Source organism: Pseudophryne corroboree, chromosome 7 (genome assembly GCF_028390025.1).
Source record: "Pseudophryne corroboree isolate aPseCor3 chromosome 7, aPseCor3.hap2, whole genome shotgun sequence".
NCBI classification, from domain to species: domain Eukaryota; kingdom Metazoa; phylum Chordata; class Amphibia; order Anura; family Myobatrachidae; genus Pseudophryne; species Pseudophryne corroboree.
The window spans coordinates 251,660,616-251,675,433 of record NC_086450.1 but is presented as its reverse complement, the minus strand read 5'-3'; the positions used below and the strand labels follow the sequence as shown (position 1 = coordinate 251,675,433).

Genomic DNA, 14,818 nt, shown 5'->3' with positions numbered 1-14,818 from the left:
TATTACAGAAGAATCAGCAATTCAAGAAAATGCAGATGAAAATGTCTCACGGACAGCTAAGAAAGTTGAGGAAAAACAACTTAATTTGATAAAGCCAAAAATAAAGAAGACACATAGAGAAAGTCTCCAACAACCACCAGATAGTCCTTCTGCACCAAATGTTAGAGACCATCAAGAAGGGAAAATTAAGAAAACCTATTATCCTGGTTCTGTGTTTAGAAATGTGGTTAGTGGAGGCTTGTACTGTGAATCAAATGGAAATGGATTCAACCAGAGTACATTAAAAGAGAAAATAAAGACAAAAAAGAGACGAAAACTAGAACAGAAAGATTTTGTCACAGAGGACAAAAGCTATCGGAAAACTGAAAGTCAACTTCTGGTGAAATTGGATCATGAAGGTGTTATGTCTCCAAAGACTAAAAAAATTAAAGAGGCAATAATGAAACTTGAAGATTCTAACAATACAATGAAAAGAAATCGTAAGAGAATGATAAGTGGATGCTACTCTAATGTGGATTCCAACAAACCCAAAGAAAAGGATGCAGATGCAAAGCATCATGAAGTAGAGCAAGTTTTTGGTTCTGAAGCTTTTGACCAAGCAGACAACGACTCAAAAGTTATATCTGATCAGAAAATAGAAAACCAGAAGAAAGAAAAACAACTAGATAACAGTAATAGTAGCTCAGAGTCTGAGGAAGAAAATGAGAGGAAGAAAAGACAGGGAAAAAAACAACACAGCTCAACTAGTAGCTCAACATCTTCAACATCTAAATCTTCTACCAGCAGTAGCTCCTCTTCTTCTTCATCATCATCATCCTCTTCTTCCTCCTCCTCATCATCATCCTCATCTTCTACTTCCAGTTCTTCCTGCTCATCATCCTCATTAACAGATGATGCTTCCTCAAGTAGCTCAGAAGAAGATGCTTTAAATGTTGCTTCCAACGTGCCAGATACTCAAAAGCACCACTGTAAGTTTATGAGATCTAACAGCAGATCTAAGACTACTGTACACATTAGGCCACAAAAGCAGGAGCAACAAAGAGGTAGTAAATGCAAACCAAAGAAGAGAGAAGGTATACATCTGCCTACAACCAAGGAGCTGGCAAAAAGGCAGAGACTGCCCTCGGTAGAGAATAGGCCTAAAATTGCTGCCTTCCTGCCTGCTAGACAGCTCTGGAAGTGGTTCGGTAAACCTACCCAGGTAACTTATTTTTTGTTGTTCAAAATAAATACTTACAAATAATTATCATTATATTAAGAATGACATGATTAAAAGATTGACATAAAAATAATGAATACATATGTATGTTCTTTGTTCAGAGATATTAAGCCATAACAAAGTTTGTCTTCATCTTTGATGGCTGAGTTTAGTTAGATGGTTAGATAATAGGGAGCAGCGCGTTGTGGTTAATGGACCTTTTTCAAATTGGACTGAAGTGCTAAGTGGTGTGCCGCAAGGCTCAGTATTAGGACCGCTATTGTTCAATATTTTCATTAACGACCTAACAGAAGGTCTAGAGAGCATGTTGTCAATTTTTGCAGATGATACCAAATTGTGTAAAGTTATAAATGCGGAGGGGGATGTTGAGTCGCTTCAGAATTAGAAGCTTGGGCAGCGAAATGGAGAATGCGCTTCAATACAGACAAGTGTAAGGTAATGCACTGTGGTAACAAGAACAAAAATAACACCTACCTACTAAATGGGGTAAAATTAGGGGATTCTGTACTGGAAAAGGACTTAGGTGTCCTCATAGATAACAAACTAAGCAGTAGTACCCAAAGTAGGACTGCTGCAAAGAAGGCTAATAAGATATTAGCATGCATAAAATGGGGAATTGATGCTAGGGACGAGAGTATTATACTCCCGTTATATAAATCACTTGTGAGGCCACACCTTGAATACTGTGTACAATTCTGGGCACCTTACTACAAAAAGGATATCCTGGAGCTAGAAAAGGTTCAGAGGCGGGCGACCAAACTAATTAAGGGTATGGAGACGCTGGAATACGAGGAAAGGCTTGTAAGACCTGGCATGTTTACACTGGAAAAGAGGAGATTAAGAGGGGACATGATCAACATTTACAAATATATAAGGGGACAATATACAGATCTTGCGCAGGACCTGTTTTTGGTTAGATCAACACAGAGAACTCGTGGACACTCGCTCAGGTTAGAGGAGAGGAGATTCCGCACAATACGGCGTAAAGGCTTTTTTACGGTAAGGACGATACGTGTTTGGAATTCCCTGCCTGAGGGAGTTGTAATGGCCGACTCAGTCAACACCTTTAAGAATGGGTTAGATAAAGTCCTAATGGATAAGGATATCCAGGGTTACGGGGCATAGTCACGCACTATGGTTATTATAAAAAGAGGGGTAAAACGTAACGGCAGTCATCAACTTCAGGCAAAATTTTATACAAAATAATCGTGCATAGGAGACCACAAATAAGTTGAACTCGATGGACAATTGTCTTTTTTCAACCTTAGATACTATGTTACTATGTTACTATGTAGTTGCTGGGATGGCACTGCGGCTGTCATAGGTGAAAGAGATGCTGACAGGGCTAACAACATTTTAATGAGTTATTGCTGCAGCTGGCGGCTCGTAAGTAAGCTCTGCTTACTCCACTCCCTAGTTTCACTTTGAGAAACAGTAAATGCTCTGTCTTACCTGGGATCGCCCCTCCACCTCTGTCTCCAGGGGCATGTGTCAGCAAAGGGATGCAAAGCAGGTAGGCGCCAGGCAGGAGAGGCACTCTGCCTGCTCTGTATCCCTGTGCTGAGCGCTGAGTGTACCACCATGCAGGAAGCGCTCTGAAGACTACAGTACTGTCGCTTAAGCAGGATATGTGTTGCCTGCATCGGCTCTCCAAGTTAGGCTGAGCCTGCAGAGCTGAGAAGTGCTGCTGTGCCCTTAGAAGTTAAGGAAGGAGTTGGAGATTGCAGCCAGCGCCGATAGGGCAACTCTCCCTCTCCCGCTAAGCTGGATGTTGCAGCCAAAAGCACCACATCCCGCCCCTCCCCTCTCCAAACTTACAGCCGCGCAGGTTCTATCAGGAACAGAGGGTTCGTTCTGGAGCCAGGTAATCCACAGATTGTCACGGCTGCTCTAAAGCCATGCCCATTTCTGTGAGGGGACGGGGCTTAGCGGGCCGAGATCCCATGGGGAAGTGAGGGTGCACCCAGCCCGAATGTGACACAGACAGACTCAACGGTCCCAGCCTGAGTCCCCCTCCTTACAGGGCTATGAGACAGCAAGAGGAAGTCTCATACCCAGAAGAGCAGCAGCCAGAGCCAGCAAGCAAGAGACCAGCCTGTGAGAAGCAGCACAGAGAGAAGACAGGAGAAGTAGAGAGCAGGTAAGTACTGTAACAAGAGAAATGCTAGGGTGGGGGTTGAATATGTGCTATACAGTATATTGGAGCATGTGGACTGTACTATACATTGGAGGGGATACATTCAGGATACCGGCGTTTGGCATTTCGGTAGTCAGAATGCCAACGCCGGAATCACAACATGGATTGAAATGCAGGCGCCAGGATCCCGATCGAGCTCTGGCACGAGGGGTGGGGGGAAACAGGGGGGTTGTTGTGTGTTAAGTTTAGGCTGTGGGTAGAGGGTTAGGGTTAGTCTCCCACCCCTGGTTTAGGCTGTGGAAAGGGGGGCTTAGGTACCACTGGGGAGGGTTAGGGTTATGCTGCGGAGAAGGGAGAGTTAGGGTTAGGCTGCAGGAAGGGGGTTTGTATATATATATACTCAGTGTGTGTGTGTACTGTGAACTAACTGTAATGTGTATAAGGGGCACTACTATTGTGGACATAATGTGTATAATGAGTAATACTGTGTGCATTATATCTAAGGGGCACAATTGTGTGTCATAACATGAATAACGGGTACTACTTTATGGTGTATTATGAATCAGGGGCACTATGGGGGTCATTCCGACCAATTCGCACGCTGCGGTTCATCACAGCAGTGTGAACGGGACGGAACTGCGCATGCAACACTGCGTATGAAGAAAGCGGTCGCAGCGGCGACCGCAAGAAGATTAACAGGAGGAAGGCGTTCCGGGGCATCAACTCACCGTTTTCCGGCCGTGGAGATCCGAATGCAGGCGTGTCCAGTCGTTTGGAGGGTGGATGTCTGACGTCAATTCCGGGGCCTTCATCGCTGGATCCATCGCACAGGGTAAGTAACTGCAGTGGTAGTCTTGTTTTACACAACACTTTTTTAGCATAGCAGGGCTGCACAAGCGATCGCAGCCCTGCTATGCTAAAATGCACTCCCCCATAGGCGGCGTCTAGTTGATTTCACGAGCAGCAAAAAGTTGCTCCGTGCGATCAACTAGGAATGACCCCCTATGTGCGGTATAATGTGAATAAGATTGTGTTACTGTGTGGAGTAATTTGAATTGGAGGTACTATTGTGCGGCCATGCCCCTTCCTTGGGAGACCACACCCCTTTTATGTGGCTCGCGCCTACGCTGCATGCTATCCTTTTATCAAAAATGGGAGAGAGGGTGCAAATTTATAGTTTGCGGGGAGGCGCCGAACATCCTAGCACCGGCCCTGGTTTTACATATTTTAAATTAGTTAAAAATCATAATCTGGACCTGTTGATGAAGAAATTGGTGCTAATAAACATCTATGACACTTATTTATTATAAATCCAGTAGCAGGTTGGGTATGAAATCCCGGCAGTGAGAATCCTGATGGTCAGGGTGCCGACAGCGGCATCCTGACAGTCAGAATCCCAACAGATCACTGTAAGTATTTTAACCCTACCCCTAATTCTAACCTAACCTAACTGTCCTCTCCCACAGCCTAACCCTAACTATCCCCTTTCGCAGCCTAACCCTAACAATTCCGTCCCCCGCATCTCAACCCTAACCGTCCCCCTCACCTTACCCTAACCCTCTGTACTTACCATCGGGATTTTGACCATAGGGATCTGGCTGTCTGTATTCTGACTGTCAGTATGCTGACTGTCAGGATCCTGGCCGCATCCCCCAGTGCATTATCATTTCTGAAATAATTTATTTATCCATCCACTTTAGTGCTAAGAACAGAGGCGTAACTACGGTTTTCGGAGGCCAGGGCAAGATAAAGAGTGCTGGCGTGCCCCCCCCCAAGAAAAAACACACACATAAAAGAAGTATGTGCGCGCACCGAAGGAGCGTGTCGGAAAATGGGCGTGGTCACACTCCAGAAGGGGTGTGGTCACTGAAAATGGGCGTGCCAATATGACTATCACCTACACCCTGTGTCGCCTCTCAGCATACTATCACCTACCCCTTGTGTCGTCTCTCAGCACACCTTCATTCAATTTTTGCACAATACGCATGCAGAGTCCCCTTTTTACACAGTGCCAGATACACAGTGCCCCACAGTGCCAGATCCACAGTGACAGATACAGCGCCCCACAGTGACAGATACATATTGCCCCACAGTGACAGATACATATTGCCCCACAGTGCCAGATACAATGCCGCACAGTGCCAGATACAATGCCCCACAGTGTCTGATACAATGCCCCATAGTGCCAGTTACATGCCCCACAGTGCCAGTTACATGCCCCACAGTGCCAGATACATGCCCCACAGTGCCAGATACATGCCCCACAGTGCCAGTTACAATGCCCCACAGTGCCAGATACAATGCCCCACAGTGCCAGATACATGCCCCACAGTGCCAGATACATGCCCCACAGTGCCAGTTACAATGCCCCACAGTGCCAGTTACAATGCCCCACAGTGCCAGATACATGTCCCATAGCGCCAGTTACAATGCCTCACAGTGCCAGTTACAATACCCCACAGTGCCAGTTACAATACCCCACAGTGCCAGATACATGCCCCACAGTGCCAGTTACAATGCCCCACAGTGCCAGATACAATGCCCCACAGTGCCAGATACATGCCCCACAGTGCCAGTTACATGCCCCAAAGTGCCAGTTACAATGCCCCAGTGCCAGATACATGCCCCACAGTGCCAGTTACAATGCCCCACAGTGCCAGATACATGCCCCACAGTGCCAGTTACCATGCCCCACAGTGCCAGATACATGCCCCACAATGCCAGTTACAAGACTCTCTCTCCCCCCCGCCGCTTACTTCAGTCGGGCCGTCAGTCACCGCTGCGGCGCTGCCCTCTACTATGTGAGGGGAGGAGAGCGCAGCGCCTCTCCTGCCCCTCAACGCTCCAGGTCTCCGGCGGCGGCTATCTTAAATGTGGTGTCGGTTCGTTAGCCAATCAGAGCTCGCGGACCGGCAGCCAATCAGGAGCCGGTCCGCAAGCTCTGATTGGCTAACGCAGCTGGAGACCGACCGGACAGACACGCAGCGCTGCTGGCAGTGCGGCAGCGGCATCGAGCACGTTGAGGGGCAGGAGAGACGCTGCGCTCTCCTCCCCTCACATTGCAGCATGACGGGGGCAGGTGGGCATGATGCCCTGGCCTCCGCTGGCGCCTCCCTCTACTGGGCCTGCCAAGGTGCCCAGGGCACATGCCCCACTCGCCCTGCCTTAGTTACGCCTCTGGCTAAGAATGAGTACCACTTGTCCTCACCATGTACAACAAGAACTCATCCTCAGTACTGTTGCACATTTGGTAAGTAGTAAGCATACTTACCAGGCCTTTGCCATTTAAGAGCAGATGGAGTTCGGCACTCTAAAGACATTACCATTCCTATGGTTACCATGCACTACAGAATAAAAGTCTCAATTGGCTAGTAGGGGACAATTGGCTAGTAGGGGACATAAAGGCCCCTGTTTTTCCCATCTTGACAGAGAACCAAGGGAATGCTTGTTGGAAAGAGTGGAGTTCCCTCTTTCAGTATATGTGCAACCTTAAAGGTTATGGTGGTCAATGTAATCAATGGACAGTAATCAAACAGATTTAACCAATTTGTCTGTTTTCCAGTGTTTGGGAGCAAATGGCCAATCTCTTTGTCTAGATCCATTTCTTTGACGCCCATTCAATCTCAGTCTCTCAAACTTTCAAATTACCTATCGTATAAGGTCCCATCTGTAAACAGAAAATAGTGTGTCCTTATTTGGAATCTAGTCTCACTCCTTGTTGGTAGGGCCGCCATCATGGAGGACCAAAGGGTCACCAACATTTTATTATAACTCTTGCATCTTTAAGGGAAATACCTAGTACGTATCTGGTACAGACTTTTTATTTTTATAAGAAATTTTGGTCCTAATTCAAACCTGATCATAGATGTGCTAAATTTAGCACATCTATGATCAGCTTCCCTGACATGCGGGGGGACGCTCAGCACAGGGCTAGTCCGCCCCGCATGTTAGGCCCTACCCTACCACACAAGTACAAAAGCATAGCACAGCTGCGATGCTTTTGTACTTGAAGAGTAGCTCCCTACCAGCGCAGCTCCTGCGCACTGGCAGGGAGCTACTTGTTGCTGTCCAGGTTGCATGGTCCGGGCATGCCTACATTGACCGGACCACGCCCCTAATTTGGCGGCCAAAAGCCGCCGGCCCGCCCAGCGACCGCCTTTGCCTGTCAATTAGGCAGGGGTGATCACAGGGCTGAGACTGCTATCGGTTGTCTGGCATGTGCTGGCACACTGCGGTGCCGGCACATGCGCAGTTCAGACCTGATCGCCCCCTGTGCGAAAACGCACAGCAGCGATCAGGTCTGAAAAAGGCCCGTTGTCCTATTGTATTACCCTCTACCCCTTATCCTCACCCCCTACCATGTCGTGTGTTATTTAATTTCCTCTGTCTAGTTCATTTCGAGCTGATACTAATGTTGCCAGTTCATTGATACATTGTGGTTCAATAGTAGTATTATATAGAGGGCCTAATTCTGACCTGATCACTCCTCTGCGATTTTGCAGAGAGCTGCGATCAAATAGCCGCCGCTCATAGAGAGTGAAAACCCGCTCTGTGCAAGTGTGCGATTGCATGCATACGCCATGCGAAAATTTCGCCAAACAGCGGACATCTGCAAATCCATTCGCAATTCACTCACCATCAAATGATTTTTGGAGTCTGTGTGTATCCCAAGACTTACTCCTACAGTACGATACAAACAGGCTGATCGGGGTCGGAGCTGACTCACACACCCTCCCTGAAAACACTTGGGAACGCCTTTGTTTTTCCTGACACTCCCAGAAAACGGGCAGTTACCACACCTAAACATCTGCTTCCTGTCAATCAACTTGCGTATGCTTAGCATCTAAATTTTTGCACGATTATTTCGCAGTTTGGCCACACGCGTGCACATTGTGATCCATACGAATACATTTAAAACCAAGATAACTATTATTGTACATACTGGCACACCATGTATTTTATTAGTTAATATTTTATTAGTTTTTAAAGCTTATTAAATTGGATTGGAATGATTGTTGGTATACTGTTACTGATTTGGATCACACATGATCAATTGATGGGTTTCTTTAATACATTAGTTTAAGGTGAGTGCTAATGTAAGCCTAGTGTGTATTATTCAAATTTAGGGGGCCGTTGACCTCTGTAGTTTATCTGCTCCTGTACCCCCACCCTGGGAACCTCCCCATGCGCTCCACCAATCTCTTATATTATGGGGAGGAGGTTTCAGCTTGGACAGTCATTGTCCCTGTGACATTGTCATTGCCAGGGGTAGAATGGCCATTTTCTCTGCCAGGTCTTCTACGGTGTAGTGGCCTAGAGGGGCTGTCTAATTTTCACCCTGGGTTGGTATAGTGATGGGTGGGAGGCTGCGCTGGTAGGGAGTCCAGACTCATTGTGGACCCCAACTGATACATGACTCCAGTGTCGGACTGGGGCATAAAGGGCCCACCGGAGAAATGCTGTTGTAGAGGCCCATGCTTAAGGGTGTGGCTAGACTCCAGTGGAGCGTGGCCATCCACCTTAGAGGTTTGGCTAACCATTACATTTTCTGTGCTCAATTGTAAATATATAACAAACCATATTCTTGTGAAGTATAATGTAACATATGTATAATGCATAATTCAAGTGCACTAGGATAGATTCTGAAACCTGATCCCTAGAGGAGGAGGAGGGCCCCCTGTGGGCCAGTCCGACCCTGCATGCCTTCAAAAAAATATTTGAGTTGCGTCAGTCAGTGTACTGGGCGCATTGCGGTCACCATCTAAGTTTACTATAGGCAGTGTCAGGAAAAATATTATCCCTTTTCTGGCTGCTCTACTTCGTCCCTCCCCAAAGCCCTTTTCCGCCCGCCTCCAGGTTCATCCTCTGACCTGCACACAGCCCCTACAGTGTGTGGCTATTTACTGTGGGCTGACCCCTTCACACCTTCCACTTCATATGTTCAACCCCTCTTCCCCCTCAGCTACTTATTCATCCTTTCTCTCCCTCCCTCTCATCCAGGGACAGACTGGGGCTGGAATTCGGCCCTGGCATCCTCGTGTGCACGCGTGCCAAAGTTGCACGTGCACTCGGCGGAGGGGCGCACGGGGGTGTGCCGCAAGTCATAGGAGAGTGGATTCGGGCATGCCCCCATTTTTATTGATCATCACAGTATGGGCGGGGGGTGGTGGGCGCGTGTACACAGAGAGTGCCGCTAGTCAGGGGGGTGTGGACTTGTGGCATGCCCCCATTTTTATTGATCAGCTCAGTTGGGGTGGGGATGGTGGGTGTGCAGACACGGCACATGGGGCATGCCACGAGTCCACACCCTTCTGACTCGTCGCACGCCCTGCGCGCTGTATCCGCACAACAAATTTTTCGGGCGGCGGTGGGCGTAAACAGAGAGCTGGGAGCTGCGCTGCGCACAACCTTTAAAGCTTCTCTGTGACTGGACCAGCCCATCGGCCCTTCATTTACCAGAAGTGCCAGATGGGAGGTCCAGCCCTGCTCTCATCGATAGATAGAAAAAGATATAGATGTCTATCTCTCTCAGGTAGGTGGTATGGCGGGTTGTCCAGCTGCCCCTTATGGGGCAACATTCATCAAATTTGGGATGCCAAAATTAAATTATATATTGCCCCTCAAAGAAGGATTTATCACAAGGCAACCAAAGCAGCTGCTTAGGGCCCTGTTGGTCCCAGGGGCCCGCCATGAAGGCTGTATAAAGAGCATTTCTGGCGGACCACGAGCTTTAACAAAATTGTCCGAGAGCTGGGCTGGTTAAATACTCCCAACAGGCTGTCAGTGATTATACTGCTGTTGGGTGCCGGCTCCAGCACATGCCTGTGTCTCCAGTCCTGCAGTTCTGTACGTATGACCAGTCATGACACACATGTGTATAACTTCAGATGCTTAGAGAGATGAGCCAGGATGTGCACAGAAAAAAAACCAAGAGATCTTCCAGGGTACTTTATTACAGTATTTTTAACATTTTATATAACATCCTCCTACTTCAATTCCAATCAGGCAGGAGTGGGGAATCGGGGGTAGACAGTGTTATTTAAAGTCCTCTGGAGAGGAGGCATACACTGACTGGTGATATACTGTATCAATATGCTATAATACTACAGTGTATGGTAGACGCCTGCTACAATCAGTGGGGAACTGATATTTCTCTGACGTCCTAGTGGATGCTGGGAACTCCGTAAGGACCATGGGGAATAGCGGGCTCCGAAGGAGGCTGGGCACTCTAGAAAGATTTATGACTACCTGGTGTGCACTGGCTCCTCCCACTATGACCCTCCTCCAAGCCTCAGTTAGATCTTGTGCCCGGCCGAGGTTGGATGCACACTAGGGGCTCTCCTGAGCCCTTAGAAAGAAAGTATTGATTTAGGTTTTTTATTTTCAGTGAGACCTGCTGGCAACAGGCTCACTGCAGCGAGGGACTAAGGGGAGAAGAAGCGAACTCGCCTGCTTGCAGCCGGATTGGGCTTCTTAGGCTACTGGACACCATTAGCTCCAGAGGGATCGACCGCAGGCCCAGTCCTTGGTGTTCGGTCCCGGAGCCGCGCCGCCGTCCCCCTTACAGAGCCAGACGCAAGAAGAGGTCCGGAAAAACGGCGGCAGAAGACATCAGTCTTCACCAAGGTAGCGCACAGCACTGCAGCTGTGCGCCATTGCTCCTCATACACACTTCACACTCCGGTCACTGAGGGTGCAGGGCGCTTGGGGGGGGGGGGCGCCCTGAGCAGCAATAAAAACACCTTGGCTGGCAAAAATACCACAATATATAGCCCCAGAGGCTATATATGTGGTAAATACCCCTGCCAGAATCCAGAAAAAAGCGGGAGAATAGGCCGCGGAAAAGGGGCGGAGCTATCTCCCTCAGACACACTGGCACCATTTTCTCTTCACAGTGCAACTGGAAGAAAGCTCCCCAGGCTCTCCCCTGTAGTTTTCAGGCTCAAAGGGTAAAAAAGAGAGGGGGGGCACTAAATTTAGGCGCAATATTGTATATACAAGCAGCTATGGGGGAAAATTCACTCAGTTATAGCGTTAATCCCCTCATTATATAGCGCTCTGGTGTGTGCTGGCATACTCTCTCTCTGTCTCCCCAAAGGGCTTTGTGGGTCCTGTCCTCAGTCAGAGCATTCCCTGTGTGTGTGCGGTGTGTCGGTACAGCTGTGTCGACATGTTTGAGGAGGAGGCTTATATAGGGACGGAGCAGATGCCGATAAATGTGATGTCGCCCCCTGTGGGGCCGACACCAGAGTGGATGGTTAGGTAAAAGGTATTAACCGACAGTGTCAACTCCTTACATAAAAGGGTGGATGACGTAACAGCTGTGGGACAGCCGGCTTCTCAGCCCGTGCCTGCCCAGGCGTCTCAAAGGCCATCAGGGGCTCAAAAACGCCCGCTCATTCAGATGGCAGACACAGATGTCGACACGGAGTCTGACTCCAGTGTCGACAAGGTTGAGACATATACACAATCCACTAGGAACATCCGTGACTTGATCCCGGCAATAAAAATAATGTGTTACACATTTCTGACATTAACCTCTAAAAATGGGGTTTTTATGTTTGGGGAGAAAAAGCAGGCAGTGTTTTGTTCCCCCATCAGATGAATGAATGAAGTGTGTGAAAAGCGTGGGTTCCCCCTGATAAGAAACTGGTAATTTCTAAAAAGTTACTGATGGCGTACCTTTTCCCGCCAGAGGATAAGTTACGCTGGGAGATATCCCCTAGGGTGGATAAGGCGCTCACACGGTTGTCAAAATAGGTGGCACTGCCGTTTTAGGAACGGCCACTTTGAAGGTACCTGTTGATAAAAAGCAGGAGGCTATCCTGAAGTCTGTATTTACACACTCAGGTACTAGACTGAAACCTGCAGAGCGTGCTGCTGCAGCGTGGTCGGTGACCCTGTCAAACATACTAGTTTGCTAACATGAGAACATATTAAAGATGTTGTCTTATATATGAGGGATGCACAGAGGGATATTTTGCCGGCTGGCATCCAAAATGAATGTAATGTCCATTCTGTCAGGAGGGTATTAGAGACCTGTCACTGGACAGGTGATGCTGACCTTAAAAGGCGCATAGAGATTCTGCCTTATAAGGGTGAGGAATTATTTGGGGATGGTCTCTGGGACCTCGTATCCGCAGCAACAGCTGGGAAGAAATATTTTTACCTCAGTTTTCCTCACAGACTAAGAAAGCACTGTATTATCAGGTACAGTCCTTTCGGCTTCAGAAAAGCAAGCGGGTCAAAGGCGCTTCCTTTCTGTACAAAGACAAGGGAAGAGGGAAAAAGCTGCACCAGTCAGCCTGTTCCCAGAATCATAATTCTTCTCTCGCTTCCTCTGAGTCCACAGCATGACGCGGGGGCTCCACAGGTGTAGCCAGGTACGGTGGGGGGCCGTCTCAAAAGTTTCAGCGATCAGTGGGCTCGCTCACAGGTGGATCCCTGTTTCATTCAAGTAGTATTTCAGGGGTACAAGCTGGAATTCGAGATGTCTTCCCCCAGCCGTTTCCTCAAATATGCCTTGCCGACAACTCCCTCAGGCAGGGAGGCTGTGCTAGAGGCAATTAATAATCTGTATTCCCAGCAGGTAATACTTAAGGTGCCCCTACTTCAACAAGGACGGGGTTACTATTCCACACGGTTGGGGTACCGAAACCGCATGGTTCGGTGTAACCCTTCTTTATATTTAAAATCCTTGAACACATGCATAAAAAAATTCAAGTTCAAGATGGAATCGCTCAGGGCGGTTATTGCAAGCCTGGACGAGGGGGATTACATGGTATCCCGGGACATCAAGGATGCTTACCTGCATGTCCATATTTACTATCCTCGTCAGGAGTACCTCAGATTTGTGGTACAGGATTACCATTACCAAGTCCAGACTCTGCCGTTTGGACTGTACATGGCACCGAGGGTGTTAGCAAGGTAATGGCCGGAATGATGATACTCCTTCGAAAAAGGGGAGTTTTAATTATCCCGTACTTGGACAATCTCCTTATAAGGGCGAGGTCCAAGGAGCAGTTGCTAGTCGGGGTAGCACTATTTTGGAAAGTGCTACAACAGCACGGTTGGATTCTAAACAGTCCAGAGTCACAGCTGGTTCCTACGACACGTCTACTGTTCCTGGGGATGGTTCTGGACACAGACCAGAAATAAGTGTTTCTCCCGGTGGAGAAAGCCAAGGAGCTGTCATCTCTAGTCAGAGACCTCCTGAAGCCAAAACAGTTATCGGTGCATCATTGCACGCGAGTCCTGGGAAAAATGTTAGCTTCCTACGAAGCAATCCCATTCGGCAGGTTCCATGCAAGAACTTTTCAGGGGGACCTGTTGGACAAGTGGTCCGGATCGCATCTTCAGATGCATTAGGCTGATAACCCTGTCTCCAAGGACCAGGGTATCTCTACTGTAGTGGCTGCAGAGTGCCCATCTTCAAGAGGGCCGCAGGTTCGACATACAGGACTAGGTCCTAGTGACCATGGATGCCAGCCTTTGAGGCTGGGGGGCAGTCACACAGGGAAGAAACTTCCAGGGACTTTGGTCAAGTCAGGTGACTTCCCTACATAAATATTCTGGAACAGAGGGCCATTTACAATGCCCTGAGTCAGGCAAGGCCTCTGCTTCAAAACCAGCCGGTCCTGATCCAATCAGGCAACATCATGGCAGTCGCCCATGTAAACCAACAGGGCGGCACAGGAAGCAGGATGGCGATGGCAGAAGCCACAAGGATTCTCAGATGGGCGGAAAATCATGTGTTAGCACTGTCAGCAGTGTTCATTCCCGGAGTGGACAACTGGGAAGCAGATCTTCTCAGCAGAGGGTGTACCAGTTGTTTTATGTGTTCCCCCCTCTGCCTCTCATACCAAAGGTACTGAGAATAATAAGAAGGCGAGGAGTAAGAACGATACTCGTGGTTCCGGATTGGCCAAGAAGAGCCTGGTACCCAGAACTTCAAGAAAATGTATCAGAGGACCCATGGCCTCTGCCGCTCAGACAGGACCTGCTGCAGCAGGGGCCCTGTCTGTTCCAAGACTTACCGCGGCTACGTTTTGATGGCATGGCGGTTGAACGCCGGATCCTAAAGGAAAAGGGCATTCCGGAGGAAGTCATTCCTACGCTGATTCAAGCCAGGAAAGATGTAACTGCAAAACATTATCACCGCATATGGTGAAAATATGTTGCTTGGTGTGAGGCCAAAAAAGGCCCCAACAGAGGACTTTCAACTAGGTTGATTTCTGCATTTCCTACAAGCAGGAGTGTCTATGGGCCTAAAATTAGGCTCCATTAAGATACAGATCTCGGCTCTGTCGATTTTCTTCCAGAAAGACTTAGCTTCAGTACCTGAAGTTCAGACATTGTGAAAGGAGTGCTGCATATTCAGCCCCCGGTTGTGCCTCCAGTGGCACCTTGGGATCTCAACGTGGTGTTGAGTTTCTGAAAATCACATTGGTTTGAACCACTAA

The 14,818-nt window shown here is 48.3% G+C and overlaps 1 protein-coding gene across 4 annotated transcripts in view; it reads left to right on the top strand.

The window, feature by feature from the left end:
- TNRC18 (trinucleotide repeat containing 18) overlaps positions 1–14,818 on the top strand; it is a 1,076,633-nt gene that overhangs the window by 978,727 nt on the left and 83,088 nt on the right. For all 4 annotated transcript variants that reach the window (XM_063934091.1, XM_063934092.1, XM_063934093.1 and 1 more), the window contains one exon: positions 9–1,201. In XM_063934091.1, coding sequence (XP_063790161.1) covers positions 9–1,201 — 1,193 coding nt within the window. The remainder of the gene's footprint in view (positions 1–8; positions 1,202–14,818) is intronic.